Raw genomic sequence first — 19,069 nt, forward strand, 5'->3', positions numbered from 1 at the left:
TCCTCCGCCAGCAATGTTAATTTAAAATTTTACGATTTCAGCTCAATCCGTTCCTCCAAATTCGAATTGTACCAAAGTTTGTACCGTTTAGTACTTTTCGTATACATGAGTACATACTACTACATGAGTACATACTACTACACCCTACTCCCAAACCTTGATTCCCATTCCAAATTTCAAGTTTTTAACCCTAATGTTCACATGATACGAAAGGGTACCAAAAATAGTACATTTTTGTACTTTTCGTACAGTTATAGTGTGAATTTCCAAAAACCGTTTGGTACATTCATCAAACATTCCATAAGTGACCCTATATTTCAAATTTAAGTTCTAGCTCTATTGTGTCGTCATATACAAATGGTACCATATTTAGTCCCTTTTAGCACTTTTCGTACCTTTCTATTACGAATTTCCAAATACCCAGCTTTATTTGACACCTTTGGACCAAGAGTAATCTTTACCCAAAATTTTAAGATTCTAACTTCAGCCGTTTCGTCTGGGCGTTGATGAATCATTAAGTAAGAAAATTAGTTAATTTAGATTTATAGGTCTCCAATGAGTATTCCGAGGTGGTGCAAACGATATGACAAATTTAATCTACCCTCCAATTGTGAAGGGTATAGCGATATTATAAGCCTACCATGACACTATAATGTTATAACATCAATCCCAGGTCTTTCCTACATCATAACTCTGAAATACTTGTCTCTTCTTTCTCTCACTATTTCTATAATATTCTCACTTTCTCCGACTCTCTTTGCAATAACTACTACAAATATTTCCTCAATGGATTTGGCGCCGTCTTTTGTAGTTTGTTTGGTTTGTTAGTTGGCTGGATGGTTGGTTGGTTGGTTTGGTTGCTTTGGTAAATTGTTTGATGTGACAACAAATCGGTTCGATAACAACATAGTCAAGAAAATGAAACATTTCCTTGAGACTGGGCCATAAGTAAGTTAGAGGTGTTGTTGAATGGTGAAGAATTTTCCCTAAATGAAATTTTAGTATTGAAATATGGCAAGTGAAAAAGGTTCTGGTTCGGAAGAACCTCTAGTGCCGGATGAATTCGATGATCAATTCTATAAAGATTTACTTAGTAAGATTCCCGAGGTAATAAGTTTTTAGAATTTATGTATGTTAAGGTGTTGGTACAAAAGCAGCTTGGCATCATGGCTAGGCATATTTATGTGAAATTATCAAGAAAAATGACGGAAGGATTCGAGAGTGGCTCTGGCATACCTTTATGATATGTCACAAAATATGCCATGCGAAGACTTCTAGCTGCTTATGTACCCACCCCTTTAGGTTGCAAGTAACAAAATCAAATAATTTTTCCCCGTTGCCCCAGTATTAGATTTTAAAACCTGATTGGTGGTTTTATTCAAATATTTTTTTATTTCCACAAATCGTTCCTTTACCAGGCCACCAAGGCATTGCGGCAAAAGGACACCCAAGACAATGCCGATAATGTTCAGCGTCTCTTGATTTGTAGCAATCGCTACAAATGCAATTGGTTTCTCGAACAAACGAAATGTCAAGATCTGGAAGATGAGGTCAAACGGTTGAATGGCCAGCTAGATGATGCACGTAAGATGTCTGAACTAGATCAGGAGACCATAGCCCAATTGAGAGAGGTTATTGGTAAGTGTTGGAGATGATGTAAAATTTGAGTAACTATTTTGGGCATTTTTTCCAGAAAGTGCCTGGCGCCAAAAGGATGCCGCTTTGCTGCGTGAACAAACAGCCCAAGATGAGCTGACTAAACTAAAGGAAATCGTCGATGATCAAGCGGAAACTATTAAAAATCTAAGCGATACCAGGGCCAATTTGAAACAGTATGTAACGCTTTTCTAAGACTAGCTAAATTGTAATGAACATTTATTTTAATTGACTGCAGCCGCCGTGACGACAACAAGGAGAAGGAAAATCTGAAGGGCGAAATAAAAGATCTCAACAAACGTTTGCAAATGCAACGAAATTACACCACCGAATTGGAGGCATTGAATCATACATTGGAGGAGAAAAACAAGAACTTGATAAAGGTTTTGGATGTAAGTATGAACATTACACCAGGCACAAGGAAGTACGCAAAGTGGAGGTCTTTAGTCCCGCTTCAAAATTACCTACTTTTAGTCATTTTTATACCCTCAGCCTTGTGGATAGAGAGGGTATATATCATTTGATGGGGTCAAAACGTGCCTCATCGGAACGGTTTTCGAACCAAGGTCTCTTTGCACCAAATCCGTTTCAGGACATTTGGAGTCGATCTGGAGTTGTCCGTTCGGCCGTCCGTCTGTCTGTCTGGTGCGCACGACAACTCTCGAAAGGAGTATCCGATTTGCTCTAAACTTGGTGCATCGTAATATTATTATCAAATGTATAAGATGGGCAATATCGGTCCACTTCTTCTGGTACCTCCCCCACAAAAAGTCGAAATTTTCAAAAAATATATTTTCTGCACAGAAAGAGAAGGGTGATCCGATTTTGCTCCAACTTTGAAAATTCTAATATTTGCATTAGTGCTAGGTCAGTTGCGAAAATGGACAATATCGGTCTACTCCACCTAGTACCTCCCCCACAAAGGGCCAACATTTTGAATAATTTTAACTATAATAATTTTTAAAATGTGATGTGAGAATGCGAATTATATTTATTAACCCAAGGTCTGGTGTGAATATGGAATATATCGGTTCAATCCTTCTGGTACCTCCACCACAAAGGGTCAAAATTTTGAATATCCATGAAGCTCATAAAACACGAAATTTACATCGGATTTCATTCAGGCTTGGCTCATGTCAATATTTCATTAAACGCAAGATCTGTTATTAGGATGGTAGAGATCGAACCATTCGTTCTGGTACCTCCCCACAAAGCGTCTAAGTTTTGAATAACAAAAACTATCAAAAAATCCAAAATAAGCATCCGGTTCTCTTCAAATTACACACATCACAATATTTTTATTAAGCCAAGGTCTGGTGTGAACATGGGATACACCGGTTCACTCCTTCTGGTACCTCCCCCACAAAGGGTCAAAATTTTGACTATTCATGAAGCGCATAATTAACATCCAATTCCATTCAGATTTGGCACATCTCAATGCCTCCATCAACACAAGATCTGTTATAAAGATGGTAGAGATCGGAACATTCCTCCTGGTACATCCCCCACAAAGGGTCAAAATTTTGAATTACAAAAACGATCATAAAATTCGAAATAAGCATCCGGTTCTCTTAAAAGCACACATATCACAATATTTTTATTAACCAAAGGTATGGTGTGAACATGGGATACATCGGTCCACTCCTTCTGGTACCTCCCCCATAAGGGGTCAAAATTTTGAATATTCATAAAGCTCATAAAACACGAAGTTAACATCCGATTCCATTCGGACTTGGCAAATCTCAATATTTCCATCAGCACAAGATATGTTATTAAGATGGTAGAGGTCGGACTATTCGTCCTGGTACCTCCCTCACAAAGGGTAAAAATTTTAAACACCCAAAAGATCACAAAATCCGAAATAAGCATCCGGTTATATTCATATCTTACTCATCCCATTATTTCTACTAACACAAGATCTGATGTGAAGATGGTACCTCTCTGCAAAAGGGTCAATAATTTCAGTATCCATGAGAAATTAACATCCAATTCCATTCAGACTTGGCAAGTCTCAATATTTCCATCAACACAAGATCTGTTGTAAAGATGGTAGAGATCAGATCATTTCTTCTATTACCTCTCCTCGATAGGGCTCAAGATTTTAAAAAACTCTCTTTAAATTTCACACCTTGGTCGACTATATCTGGTGCCTCACGTATATTTTAACATTTTGTAAATATGATCCCATATCTCACATAAAGCGAAAGAAGTAATCAATATAACCCAAACCTGACATGCCGCTATATTTATATCATATTTATTTGGGTCCGATACGAAATAAACAATATTTGCCCATTCCTTTGGAGCCTGCTCCATAGAGTGTGAAAAACTTGAATAATCATAACATAAGTCAGAATATATTTAAATAATCGAACATTCGCTGAGGGTATACATCTGTCGGCAAAACCGATTGATACTTGTTTTTGGACTTTTGTTGGATTCCGAAAAAAAGGTTTCAAAATATATAACTTTGTTAGTCCCTGCTGGTACATTACTACAATTTTTTGATTTCATCCAGGGCTGTTCAAGAACAAGAGCTCTCGTCAGTTTTATTATTTGCTTCATTATCGTTTTATTTTTTTTTTTTAAACAATTGAAATATATCTTAGAATACAAAGGAAAACAGAATATTAATATTCTCTTAAATGTTCTCTCTTGCCACTAATTTGCTCGAATACGATTTTTGGCTCTGCTGGTTAAATATAAAGAAAAATAGAATTTTCTTTTCTCTAAATGATCTCTTGTTTTGGACAGCGAAACCAATGGATACTCGTATATACGACTGATTTAATCGTTATCTTAATCGTAATCTTATCTCTCCCTCTCTCAACCAAGGAAACTTCAACGGAAGCCTTCAATAGCAAAAAACGCATCGACGCTCTCACCAAAGATCTAAGCCAAATGAAAACCGATGAATTGAAATACACCGAACAAATTGCCATGTCCAAACTGCAACTAGAAAAACTCACCAAAATGAAGGTACGGCAAAATCTTCAAATTCTATCGCTGAAAACGAATTTGGAACATTTGAATACTCAACACAATGTGACCTGTAATAAATTGGCCAAAATTACGGTGGACTTGGAGTATGCCATACAGGAGAGGGATAAAAACAAACGGGATTTGGCACAAAAGACCAATCTGCTAAAGGTAAAACTCAAATTCGAAATGTAACAGAAAAGCTGAATGATATTAACTTATTCTCTGGCAGATACGGGAAGATGAGATAATCAAGTGGAAGCAGGAGAATGCAAAACTGGCAAAACTGCAAGACAATGCTTCAAGGAAATATTGCACCTTGGAGGAATCACGAAAGGAACTGGAAGATGAAAACCTAAGACTGAAGTAGGTATAAGAGAATGTAAAGAACTTGAAAATTTTTCCAAGGCTAAAAAACGCTTTTAAGGTTCTCATGACAATATCGTCTATAGACGTAAGGAGTTCTTCACGAACAAAAGACTCTAATTGATTTGATCAAGTTTAGAGAGTATTTAATATAGATTATAAAGGTTCCATTAAAGGATATCCCATAGACAGAAAACCTCTTCCACAGTCATGGCTCGAGGGCCGTGAAGGCAAAACATAATTCCTTAGGATTTAAGAGAGTAGTGAAAAAACTAACCAAGTGAGAATCAACGCCCAGACGCCGAAGCAAGAATCTTGATTTTTTTCTGGCCGTACTTAAATGTTACGAAAAGTACTAGAATGTACTAAAAATTGAATACTTTGTATTGAGCAAACGGATTGATGTATAATTCTGAAATTTCAAATGAGAGTCACTGATGGAGTGCCGGATATTTGTACCACAGGGTTTGTGGAAATTTGAAATTCAATGTTACAAAAAGTTCTAAAATGGTACTAAACTTCGAAAATGGTACGATTTGGTGTTATGTGAAAGGATAGAGTTAAAAACTTGAAATTTGGTTGAATAAAAGTTGGAAAATAAGTGTGATGTATGAAGGTGGTTTTGAAAACGTATACTAAGTGTACGAACTGTACTAAATGGTACTAAATCTGAAACAGTTTTGATTAGAATGAACGGATGAAACTGGAATTTTGAAATTTTGTATTGGGGTCCCTGTTGGTGCTTAGTTTTTTGTAAAGGGGTCCTTTTGGTAATGTGTACTACAAGTGCATAAAAAGTACTAAATTGTACTATATTCGGTACAATTGGAATTGAGCCCTTGAATTCTGAATTTCGCAATAAGGGTCGCTGTTCATGTGTAGCCTGAACATATGAAAGTGGTTTTGGAAATCTGTACAATAATTGTGCGAAAAGTACGGAATCGTATTATATTTGATATGGGTTAACTGGATGGAGATAAAATTCCGAAATTTGATATTTAGCTTATAGAGATTTGGGATGTACCCTTTATTTGTACGAAAAGTACTAAATGGTACCAAATTCGGTAATGGTAGAAATTAAACAGCCTAAAATTTGTCACTGTTGATATCTGAGGTTAAGATTTGGAGGTGGGTTTGGAAATGCGCACTATGTACAGTTGTTCGGAAAGTACTTAATTGAACTAAATTTTATAATTTTCTTTAAAGGCAATCCAAAAAAATTTCAGAACTGATATTTATAATTCTATTCATATTTTTATATCCTCAGTCATATGGCTAGTTATACCCTCAGCCAGAGGATATGTATCACTTTATACGGCCAAAACGTGCCTCATCGAAATAACGATTTTAGATCCTAGGCCTCCTTGGACCAACTCCGTTTCAAGACATTCGGAGTCGATGTAGCGATGTCCGTCCATCCGTCTGTCTTGCTGGCTAGAACGCACAATAACTCTCGAAGGAAGTATCCGATTTGATCCAAACTTAGTACATCGTAATATTATTGTCAAACTATGATTGAGTTCGGAGATGGGCAATATCGGTTCACTCCTTCTGGTACCAACAAAAGGTCCAAATTAAAAACAAAAATAAATTACTGCACAGAAAGGGAAAGGATAATTCGAAAATAAGGTGCGAAAGGATAAGACGCGAAAATGGTCCACTCAATCAAGTACCTCTCCCATAAAGGGTCAAAATTTTCAATAATTACAACTCTTAACAAATGTTATGCAAAAGTCCTATTGTCTTCAAATTACACACATTACAATTGTTTTATTAACCCAAGGCCTGTTGTGAAGATGAAATATGTCGATGCATTCCTTCTGGTACATCCCCCACAAAGGGTCAAAATTTTGAATATTCATGAAGTTCATAAAATGCAAAATTAACGCCCGATATCATTCAGACTTTGCACATATTAATATTTCCATAAACACAAAATCTGTTATAAAGATGGTAGAGATCGGACCTTCCTTCTGGTACCTCCCCCACAAAGGGTCGACGTTTTGAATTACCAAAACGATCATAAAATCCAAAAGAAGCATCCGGTTCTCTGCAAATTACACACATCACAATATTTTTATTAACCCAAGGTCTGCTGTGAAGATGGGATATATCGGTCCACTCCTTCTGGTACCTCCCCCACAAGGGGTCAAAATTTTGAATATTCATGAAGTTCATAAAATGCAATATTAAGAACCAATATCATTCAGACTTCGCACATCTCAATATTTCCATAAACAATCTGTTATAAATCCGGTACCACCCGCGCAAAGGGTCAAAGTTTTAAATAACCAAAACGATCATAAAATCCGAAATAAGCATCCGGTTCACTTCAAATTACATACTTATCAATACATTTATTAACCCAAGGTTTGGTGTGAAGATGGAATATATCGATCCACTCCATCTGGTACCTTCCCCCAAAATTTTGAGCAACCATGAAGCTCATAAAAGGGGAAATTAATATCCCATTCCATTCAGACTTGGTACATCTCAATATTTCCATCAACACAAGATCTGTTATAAATATGGTAGAGATCGGACCATTTCTTATGGTACCTCCCACACATAGTGTTCAAGACTTTGGAAAATAAAACTCAAGGCTAGGGGTATACATCTGTCGGCAACACCCACTGATACTATTTAACTTTTTAATTTTCTCTTTAGAACGCAATTCAATACCCAGGATAAGGAGTTTGAAGCTTTGCGAAGACTCGTCCAACAATTCGAAAGAAACAACAATAATTTGACGAAGGAAAGAGATACGCTCAAGATAGATTTGTTGGCTGAACACAAAACCGCTGAAGAGTCTCAGCAAACGGTGCAAGAGACCCAACATGAAATTCGAGCACTCAAAGACTCTCTGCTACTGCAAGAGAGGAAAAATAAAAAGCTCAACGAAGAGATTATCATCCTGAATAATGAAAAATCCAAAAAGACCGATGAAATACAAAGTCTGCTCGATAAAATGGATACATTGCAAAGTAAGTCATGAAATGAGATTGAAATAAATTCAAAACAAAAAAAATCGCAATAACTGTTTTCAGATAAAATCCATTTAAAGGAATCCTACGAACTGGAATTGAAACGGACCGTCAGTGATGCCGAGGCCCAATATTCCCGTATGAAAGCCCAACACGATGTTCTGGTCAATGAAAATAACTCCAATTTGCGTTTGATACAAAATCTAAATGAGGAAAAATCCAAGCTGCGTAACAATATTGAAAATCTACAAAACACAATTGAGGCGCTGAAGGGTAAGGTATCCTACCGCGATAGTGAAATCGGCAAGCTCCAATTGCAAATTGATAAAATGGAAAAGGAACGACGTTTACTGAAAAACGAACTGCGCACCTCCCAGCTGAATCATCAACATACCCGGGCCGAGCTGTACGAAAAGAAAAAAGAAAATGATAAATTCCTGAAATCTCAACAAGAGGAAGTGAAGAAGCTAACACGGCTCCAGCGAGATTTGGACAATATGATCGATGAGAAGAATTCCATATGCGCCACTCTGACACGCAAAGAGGAACAATTCACGGATTTAAAAACAGAATTTGAAAATTTACAACGAAGTCATGATATATTGCAATCGGAATTTTCCAAAAATTGCGATGATATGAAACTGATGAGAGTGGAGATTAAGAATTTACTTACCGAACGCAATGTCTTGCGTAAAGATCGTGAAAGTGCGGCGAATTTAAGGCATGAATTGTTGCAAATGCATCGGGTGTTCAATCAGCAACGGGTCAAGGCCCGAGCTTTGCAGGAAGAAATGATGACACCCATGAATGTCCACCGATGGCGCAATTTGAAGGGCAAAGATCCGCACAAGTGTGATTTGATACAAAAGATACAGTTTTTGAGGCGGTAAGAGAAAATTGAGTTTTTAATTTTTTTGTTATAGAACAGAAATTTGTGAAAAGTCAAATAATTCTGATTTTTGTTTGGGGGTATTTTAAACAGTTCAAGTTTGCAGTAACATTCTATGTCTATTATTATATCTGTCTATTAAATTGTCGTATGTTGGGCGCCAACATGCTGGTAAAGGAAGGTATGCTTCGATTGCGACTTCATCAATGCTCTCTAATATAGAATTCACTAACCGAATTTGAAAAAGAGATTTCTTTGCTGCCTGCCCTACGTTGGGCGCCAACATATTGGCAAAGGAATTTGTAACAGAGATATCATTGATGCCAGCGTACGGATTCTTCTACCTATAGATAGCGAATTCACCAAACAATTGGCAATAGAGATATATTTGTTAGATGCCGTACGTTGGGCGCCAATTTGCTGGTGATGGTCGTATGCAACAATTGCGACTACATCAATGCTCCTTAATATCGAATTCACCTGGCGCTAGCAGATTGACTGCTTCACATTTTGCACGGTAATCAAGGATGCCCCCAACCAGACATAACCATAGTGTCACTCTTCCAGATAATTGATGTAGCGTGGCAACCCATCATTTCTCTTGGGCAGACCATATCCCGCTAAATGTTTTCATAAGCGGATCGCCCCATATAATAACCTCTGGACGCCGCATATTCCTTAACCATAGGAAAGATCACTGTAAACCGTAAACCGCCCAACCATGTGATGTTCGGGTAGCACAAAGGATTTTCCGCGACATTATCTTATATCCCAAATAAGACCTAATTTCCCAATAGAGACAGCGAGACTAGCGAACGAGCATAATGAACTCCGGCATGCCAAACCTACTGATCCCGAAGTTAGTGAACACTTTTAACAACGTAATTAATCGCCAATTCACGACCAGCCTGAGAGTGATAGGTCGAAGCGAAGTTTACGATTGGTGAAATTATGAATCCGAATCGCTAAGTCACCAAATGCGTCGGGTAATGTTGAAACACCTGGATATACCGTGAGTCGAATATCTTACTAAGGTCCTCAACCTGTCGTTAGCCACCTACATAGTTGCCAAAGCCTGGAAAATGGGCAGGGTGGTCCCGCTACTAACGCCAGGCAAGGATGCCAGCAAAGGCAAATTGTACAGGCCAATTTGCCAGTAGCAAAGGCTCTTGAGATTTACTCCTCGCCAGCATCAGATGATGTTATCCAGTTACCAACCATCAACACGGTTTCCGTCCGCCACACAGTGCCACACGCCATGTCCACTCATATTAATCGAGGACACAACTAGAATAGGCCGTGCCATAGAACAGTAGTGGTTGCTCTCGACTTATCAAAGGCCTTTGATACTATTAATCATGCCACGATGACACACCTTCCGGCAGAGTTCGAAACATTGGATAGTCAACATATAAATGTGTGGACGCCAGTCGTATGTAGATTTCCGGAATAAGCCTCGTAGAGAGAAATCTCTATCTTCCCGGAATTTCGCACCTCCTCCAGACGGCATTGAGATTGTAACCTATTCGGATGACTGTACGATAATGGCATTGGGTCCTGTCGTTAATGACATATGTGCCAAGGTGAAAACCTATCTCGCGGACCTTGCGGCATTCTTCAATGCGTGGAATATGAAAATATCCGCCACCAAATCAACACTATTTACAACAGGACTGCAAAGATGAGAATACAGCTGAAGGTGCTAAATTCCTTGTGTCACATTTAATTGCATATTCAAGTCGTTCCGGGCATAGCGGATAAGGAAACCTTCATGACCTCTTATAAAGCGATAGGTTGGTGTATGGTAAGATATGAGTGTGGTTTGCGGATACGAATGCAACACAATGGAGAAGTAGTAAGGCCTGCCAGAATGCCGGACTGAGAACTGCAACAGGGTGCCTCATCATAACTCCAGTTGTTCTTCCCTTACGCCAGCATAACTATATGGTTTCGTTACAATGCCTGCAGTAATATTTTTTTTATTGCCCAACCAAACTCACTTGAGAGGATCTTTGGCTACAGCTCATAGGAGTATCCGACTGATTGAACTGATTAACATTCCATAATCCCCAAAATATGTTACTTCTACAACAACAATATCGGAGTTAACACCAAACTTGCAGCAGAAATGTCATTGGCGCCTGCCGTTCGTTGGGCGCCAATATATTGGTGAAGTTAGTTGCAACAGAGATATCATTGCTACCAGCGTAAGTTAGGCGCCAAAGGTTTGATTGCGCCTTCATCTGTGCTTTGCTCTGTATTCTGAACTCACTGAACAAACTTGCAAACAGAGCGTTGGTCGCCAAAATGTTGCTAAATGAACTTTTCTAAAAAATGACTGAAACAACTAAAACGTTTCAAAATTAAATTATGACAAACAGTTAAATTGTTCAAAAACGTCGGAAAGTGCGGATAATCCGAGAGAGCAGATACAATTGGGGCTTTTCTTAATGGCTTAATTCATCGACTTGCTTCTTTGTAAAAGAACAGGGTGAACAAATTTAAATTATGGACCAAAGTCAGCATACAATATTCTATTATCGAGAAGCCAGCGGATGACTCAAGCCCGTAAAAAAGTCTTTTATGTATCTACACCTTAACATAGCGGAGGACAAATTAGTATTTCGAATAAGATTTCATCTCGCGGCCATTTCGACCACAGCTTTTGATGAATTCGGAAATTAATTCCAAATACAAAATTAATTTCAATTTCAGGATTGCTATTTTCTGGTCAATTTTACTCGCAGTGAAAAATACTAACGAGCGGAAGTGCCCGAAGTGTGCTATTTTTGCAAAAAGTTTACTCTCCACTCTCTTGTTTCATGTGGGAGCGATCGCGGGTAATCCTGTTTGAATATTAATGGCGAGAGTAAAAAAATGCTCAAATACAGTATGAGTTTACTCTTAAAGGGCAAATAGAATCTTAAAGTACAACATTCTTGATTTCAAGCGAATTGTATATAATACATGGAATATTCTTTGCGTTTCCAATCGGGTTCCAATCGCTTTTTGAGTTCCCATAGCCAAACTGAGTATCTGAGCATCACAAATTTTATTCTTGTTTTCAGACAACTTTTACACTACAACGTAACAAATTTAGAGCAGGAACGAGCATTAAAGGAGTCACAAAGGCTCTATAGTACCCTAAAAGAGTTCATTGTCAAGCTGCCCAGCATTAAAATCAAGGAGGAATTAAATGAAGTCAAGGTAAGTTGATATTTGAAGACTCGGTCAAATTCGAATCCTAATGAATGATTATTTTCCACAGTCTGCATTGTCGCTCAAAACGCGTAAATTGAAAGCTCTGAAAGCTGAAATTTCCGTAAAAAGTATTGAAGAGAAATCGCATATTGTGGAATTGGAAGAATTGAAAAACGATTTGACGAAAGTAAAAAATCAACTACTCAACGAAAGGAAAAGCAAAGAAAAGCTGTTACAGGAACGGCAAACCATAATGCAGATGCAAATGCAATGTATGTCGGCCCCACCGCATCTGCAGACAAACTTTACGCCCTCTCTGAAACATCCAAATGGTATTTGAGGTTGGATTAATTAAAAATCGACTGATTTGTAATTAAAGCTAAATTCATCACAGTTCCAATTCTTTTTTATTATGCCATAATATTTTTTAATTTTTTTTTTGTTAAAAAATTACAAATTATGATTATATTAAGATTAAAAACCACCTTGATTTTTCATACCTCTTCCAATTTTTCATTTGATTTATTCGAATCGGTATTTTGTACTGAAGGATCTGTGGTTGTAAAAACACAGTCAACATAATTCTCTTGACTCGAATATTCTGTGGGCTCTAGCAAACTTGACAGCGAATTGAGGGTGTCCTCCGTGACGCACATCTGAGTTTTGGTCATTTTCAACGTGGTTTTAAATTCCTCGATAATACATTCGCGGGCCTTCAACTCAATCGCATCGATGGCCAGTTCGGCGCTAAGAGCTTTTAATTTCTTCAGCTGTTTCTTGTTGATACGCTTTGCAAGAAAGAGGAAAAGAGGATAAAAAAAACTTCCAATATAGCCTCCTCCAACCTACCTGAGTTTCGACTAACTTCTGTTTGACTTGTGTGGTTGGTAAGTTCTCCAAAATTCTCTTTAATGATTCGCTCATTCTCTGAGATTCTTGTAGCTGTTTTTGTAGATTGGTTTTTTCAGTTTCTTGTTTTAAAATGCGTCTGGAAAGAATCGAAAATTGAGCAATTCCCCGAGGAAATTATCAAATGCCAATTTTAAAATGAAACAGTTTAAAAAGTATTAGTTTGCTGACATATGTATACGGACGAACATCACTAAATCGTCTTCAAATGTTCTGAAACAAATTTGGTCCAAAGAGACCTAGGGTCTAAAACCCTTATTTCGATGAGGCACGTTTTAGCCGTATCATTATGCCCTCTTTTGCCATATGGCTATGGGTATAAAAAGTTCCGAAATGGTACCCCTTCCCCACAAAATGTTTAAATGTTGGGAAAGTATTGAGCGGTGGAAGTATTGGATATAGTTTAAGTATTATAAATTTTCACCCTTTTTTGTACCTCCCCTCAAATTTTTGGCTTAACTCTAGTTTAGTTTTTTTTTTGTAATACTTTTCCCGGGGATAGGTATTTGTAGCCAGATTCCATGAAAGTATTTTTTTATTGGGGGACGAACCCGGATAAACGGATGTTTGAGCCGAATGTTCGTTTTCAGGACCCGGGTTAGACCGGATCTACTAAAACGATATGGACAAAATAGTTAATGAAAATACCTATCCAACAAGTGATCACATGTGTTATTTGGGGTTATCTGAAACGGCTTGGGTGTTAATTAAAAATTATCTATTTTTTTGACCAAATTTTTTTTTTTAAATTCCCCAAAACTCGAAAAAGGTCCCATTATGGCTGACATTATAATCTTTCCAAAATACTACAATATGTGATATTATCTTTCCCGGATCCGGAGATATGGGTCTTTCAAGCCGATTGACCTGATTTTGTTCAGTAAATTGAAAATACCACTCAAATGAAAACTTTTATATGGAGGCTATACCAAAACGAGGCGCAGGATAAGTAATTTTCAGTCATAGGCTCTAATATCCTTTACAAACTTTTAATACCAAATTTGAAACAACTCCGGTGAATAATGTCGCTAACATCATCAAAATACCGAATAAAGAGAGGTACCGTTGTATGGGGGCTATACTAAGACGTGGACCTGCTACCGAGTATCGGGAGGTACAGTTATATGGGGGTCATATAATATCATGGACCGATATAGTACATCTTCAAACTGGACCGGCCTGCAGACAATAGACAGATCTGTGCAAAATTTGAGGTTTCTATCTTTGTTCGCTTAGACTCTAGCGTGATAACAATTCGAGAGTTTTTATTAAACTAGAGTTAGAAAAAAATTAAAAAGATCCTCCCTTAAAATGTGAAATTAATGTCCGATATGATGACTTCCTCTCTCCGAAATATATGTACTAAGACAGCGCTTGACGTCTATCTTATTGCCCAATCCTGAAGGATTGGAGCCTTCATCGAATTGCAACAAAATATTTGAATGTCAAAGCGAGTTGATATTGAATTTACAAACCTTTGTAACATTTGCACCTTTGACAACAGTTGGAATTTCGGTGGATCTTCACCCTTTAGAATGCGCCAACGATGCACCCCAGTGGGTGTCTTAGCATCCTCGGTCAAGGCACGCACACGTATTCGCTCCTGATTTAGTGAACGTTGCAAACGTATAATTTCCTCACGCATATCCGCGGTACTTTTGATCGCACGTGAAAGACATTCACGTTCTGTCTGTAAATTGCCGATCTCCAGTTTCAGCAGGCGAATATCCTCAACACGTTGATTATATTGGGTTTGTCCTAGAAAATTTAGAAGAAGTAAAAGAAGCTAAACTAAAATATAGAAGAAGCTAAACTAAAATATACTATAATATCACCAGCAACTGTCCGCTCCTTCGTCAGAAAAAAATTCTATCCATTCGCATAATACCAAATAGTTCCATGTTAAAACTTTTCAGAACCCTAATGTTCGAATTTCCAAAAATCTTTTAGTACATCTAGTCTGCACTTCATCAGAGATTACCATTCCAAAATTCTACCTCATTCCGTTTGTCCAATACAAAGTATTCAATTGTAAGTACCCTACCCTTTTAGTACGTATTTCCAAAAAAAACAGCCTCATCACACCCCTACGCACCAAAACTGACCTTCGTGCAAAATTTGAAGATTTTAGGTTCCGTCGTTTCGTCTGGGAGTTGATTGTCAATCGGTCAGTTACTTATTTTACTACTCTTTTATATGTCGACAGATCACAGATTCCTAGATCCATACGATCTCTACACAGTACCCATATTTTTATAGGGAATAGGTACACCAATTAAAATCCAAAGACCCACCTTGATCCAGAGCCGTTTGTGTTATACACAATTTCTCTTTCAACAAGACAATCTCATCGTTACGTCTAACCATTTGCAGGCCAATTAGATTCCTCTCTTTGCGCGTCTCTTCCAATTCCTGTGATATTTTCATGAACTTCAATTCATCATCGGAAATGGTTTTCATGAGATGTTCATTTTTCAATTTCATCTCTTTCAAATCTTTGCGAACGCCGTTCAGGAGATTCTCTTTATTTCTCACTTCCGACTGCAGTTCTTTTTTGTCCGTATTCAAATGCTCAATGCGTAAATTGAGAGAGTTGATTTTATTCTGATTGGCTGCTATTTCATTTGTTAGTTGGGTGATTTGATGGGAAGTTTTCTGAAATGCAAAATTATGGCTAATTTTTTTTGAGAAAAAAATGGAAATCATGTCTGCATACCGTTTGCAGAAGCCTGAAATTGTCCCGCTCCTGTGTACAGGTCTCCAAAGATCGTTGAAGTATCATCTTCTCCGAGTGTACTGCTTCCAATTGTTTTTTCATATTTACCAAGTCATGTTGCTTTTGTTGAAGTTTCTCGGTGAGATCCGTTATCTGGCCAGTTTTCAATTGTATTTGTTCTGGAAAGGGAATGAGGATTTAACACAGAATGAGGACGATGACAGAAGATTTTGAGCAACAAATCCACTAACCTTGATAATACTCAATTTTTTCATGCAACATCTCAACCTCTTGGGCCATTTCATCCCGCTCCTTTTCCGCCTTGGCAATATTGATTTTAGCCTCATCCACTTTTATATTCAGTTTATTGATATCCAAACGCAGACTGTCTATGGTATTGCTCTGCATCATTATGGTGTGACGTAAATCGGCAATTTGATTATTCAGCTTGGTAACATCGCTCCTCAGATTATCCCGTTCCCTTTGGATATTATCCTTCAAACGACGTAATTCATCGAATTTTTGTGCCGAATTCAAGAGATCCTTTTCCAAGGAATTGGCCTGATTTCTGAAATATTAAAAATACATTAAACTAATTCTCAAACAATTTTGTCACTCTCACCAATTACTTACTTCATCCTTACAATGTCCTCATTCAGACCATTGTTGACCCTATTGATTTTGTACAGCTTTGAGGAAACGGAGCTGTGATCTTGCACTGCCTTTTTGTATTTATTTGTCAATTGATTGATGGTATGCCCCTTGACTTTATCCTCCAAGCGTAGTGCTCGAATTGTATCGTCGGCCTCTTTTTGCTCTCTATGTAAATCGGCAATTTCATCTTCATATTTTGCCAATTGTTTAGCCTGTAGGCCATTGTCATTTTTCAATTTATCAGCAGCTATTTTCAGGCGATCATATTCTCCAGATTTTTTATTTAGGGAGGCAATGGTGTCATTGAGCTGGAAAATAGAGAATTTTCAAAAAAAAAATAAAGAAAGAAAAAAAGCAGAGAACTTTCAATACCCTCCTCCATTTGGAACGAATTTAGCAATTTTCAAAAAAAAAAAAAATAAAATCCGTTAAAAAGTCTGTTGAAATCTTAAAAATACCAAACGAAACCGTTATATTAGGGTCTATACGATGACGTGGACCTGCATAGGCATTACAATATTCAAATGTGAAACTTAAAAAAAGGTGATAAATGTAGCTACAATCATCAAAATACCGAATATAGGGAGGTACCGTTATATTGGGGCTATACCAAAACGTGGACCTGACAAACAATCTCCTGTGATAGGCTGTAGCACCCATTACGAACATCAAACACCAAATTTGAAAGAATTCTGGTGAATAACGTCACTAAAATCATAAAAATACCGAATATCGGGAGGTACCGTTATATGACAGCTGCACGAAGACCGGGACCTGCACAATTTTCTGTCACAGACTTTAGTGTTTATTACGAACTTCAAATACCAAATTTGAAACAATTCCGGTGAATATTATCGCTGAAATCATCAAAATACCGAATATCGGGAGGTACCGTTGTATGGGGGGCTATACAAAGGCGTGGACCTGCACAGACAATCTTCTGTCATAGGCTGTAATATCCATTACGAACTTTAAATACCAAATTTGAAACATTTTAGGAAAATAGTGTGGCTAAAATCATCAAAATACCGAAAATCGGGAAGTGCCGTTATATGGCGGGCTATACGAAGGCATGGACCTGCACAAACAATTTTCTGTCATAGGCAGTAATATCCATTACGAACTTTAAATACCGAATTTGAAACGATTCCGGTGAATAATGTCGCTAAAATTATCAAAGTATCGAAAATCGGGAGGTACCATTAAAAGGGGGCTATACCAAAACGTGGACCTACATGGCTCATTTTCAATACCAAAAGTCCTGCAGGCATAATATACATTTGAGTAAAATTTTAGCAACCTACTTTATTTCTACCATACTATGTATGGTAGAGGATATAAAAAAATAGATTAAGATTACGAAACTGAATATTTTCCAAATTAGTCTTTTAGAGCCCTAGCCACCCTTCAAAACAAAGATAATACGAACAAACATAAATTTGTTTACCTCCTTTGTGGTTGCATCCAATTTATCCATGGTCTTGTGATTGATTTCCTTTTGATCCTCCAAATTGTTCATTAGAGTGCGTATTTTTGTGTCCAAATTTTGCTTCTCCGATGCCAAAACTTTGACGCGAACACCCATCTTGTTCAGTGTATCCTCATGGGTGTGAATTATATATTCCAACGATTCAGAGTAGTAGCGTTGAATTTGTAGGCGTTTTTCCAAATCAATAACCTCACCATTGATGCGATCACGTTCACGTAAAATGATATTCTTGTATTTGGATAAATGGCCAAATCTAAGAGAGCAAAAAATGCGTTATTTGTATCTCCACCGCCTCTAAATAATGGCCTTATTTAATACTCAGCACTATCATCCTGTTTCTCCGCCTGCTTGCTCTCAAATGTTTCACATTTCATGAGAATCTCTTGGAACTTTTCTTGGATTTCTTGTTCTCGCGTCTGGGAGGCGTCCGACTCTTTCCATGCATTGCCTTTGAATGGAAATAGAATTTATTATAGTTAACTTATTCGAAAAAATGTGATGAGAAAATTAAACATTTAAAAAAATATGTATTTACCCAAGGCTTCCTTTAGATATTCCATTGATTCCTCCGAAGTAGCTGTCAATTCCAAGGCTAAACGAAATTTATTTTCCGCCCTAATGACTTGCGGCCTCAACTCTTCATTCTCTTTAAGCTGTTCCACATAACGACGATGCAGATTGTAAATAATGTCGGTGTACTTTTTAATGCGGGAAGCTTCGAAAGTCCTTCCTTTTTCCATTAGCATTTGTATGGTCTATGTTGGTGAGAAGAGATAAATTATTAACTATGTCAATGCAATCATCAATCCAGTATAAATACCTTATTAGCCCGATTAAAGAAGTCATCATTAAGATCGGTTATCAAATCGACTTCTCTTTCCAAGAAGGAAGTATCCGAATCTTGTAGAACAGGCTCAGGCTCGGGCTCAATAATTTGCTTCTTTTTGCCGTTCTTTCCTTTTTTGCCATCACCGCCGCCAGCTCCAGCCTTTGCGAGGGGTAATTTCATTTTTGGCGGCATATTTGGTGGGGGGAAATTTCTGTGTTTTTATTTTGTTTTATTTTTTTAGTTCCAATAGACAACAATAATTCTCCAGACATATATTTCTTTAAATAAAATAGAAAACTCCTTAAAAAAGGTTTGCAGGTGTAGCTAGTTCTGCTAAAAACAGAAAATTCATGATTTTGAAATTATTTTCTCTGAGTAGATAGCCCTCCGGAGACAT

The 19,069-nt window shown here is 37.5% G+C and overlaps 2 protein-coding genes across 2 annotated transcripts; one reads left to right on the forward strand and one right to left on the reverse strand.

Moving 5' to 3' along the window:
* Window positions 1-865: 865 nt before the first annotated feature.
* LOC101892267 (cilia- and flagella-associated protein 58) lies at window positions 866-12,506 on the forward strand. Its single transcript, XM_005180549.3, has 10 exons — window positions 866-1,107; window positions 1,419-1,638; window positions 1,694-1,832; window positions 1,895-2,048; window positions 4,492-4,806; window positions 4,868-5,001; window positions 7,669-7,985; window positions 8,049-8,871; window positions 11,943-12,081; window positions 12,143-12,506. The coding sequence occupies exons 1-10, from the start codon at window positions 1,012-1,014 to the stop codon at window positions 12,413-12,415; spliced, it is 2,610 nt and encodes an 869-aa protein (XP_005180606.1). The 5' UTR covers window positions 866-1,011; the 3' UTR covers window positions 12,416-12,506.
* Window positions 12,475-18,943, reverse strand: LOC101892095 (cilia- and flagella-associated protein 58). Its single transcript, XM_005180548.4, has 11 exons — window positions 18,664-18,943; window positions 18,379-18,598; window positions 18,162-18,291; window positions 17,802-18,096; window positions 16,334-16,662; window positions 15,952-16,268; window positions 15,701-15,879; window positions 15,279-15,639; window positions 14,460-14,742; window positions 12,925-13,063; window positions 12,475-12,863 (listed from the first exon to the last, which is right to left on the reverse strand). Exons 1-11 carry the CDS (start codon window positions 18,862-18,864, stop codon window positions 12,570-12,572), a joined length of 2,748 nt encoding a protein of 915 aa, XP_005180605.1. The 5' UTR covers window positions 18,865-18,943; the 3' UTR covers window positions 12,475-12,569.
* Window positions 18,944-19,069: the final 126 nt, after the last annotated feature.

Source organism: Musca domestica, unplaced genomic scaffold (assembly GCF_030504385.1).
Source record: "Musca domestica strain aabys unplaced genomic scaffold, Musca_domestica.polishedcontigs.V.1.1 33, whole genome shotgun sequence".
NCBI classification, from domain to species: domain Eukaryota; kingdom Metazoa; phylum Arthropoda; class Insecta; order Diptera; family Muscidae; genus Musca; species Musca domestica.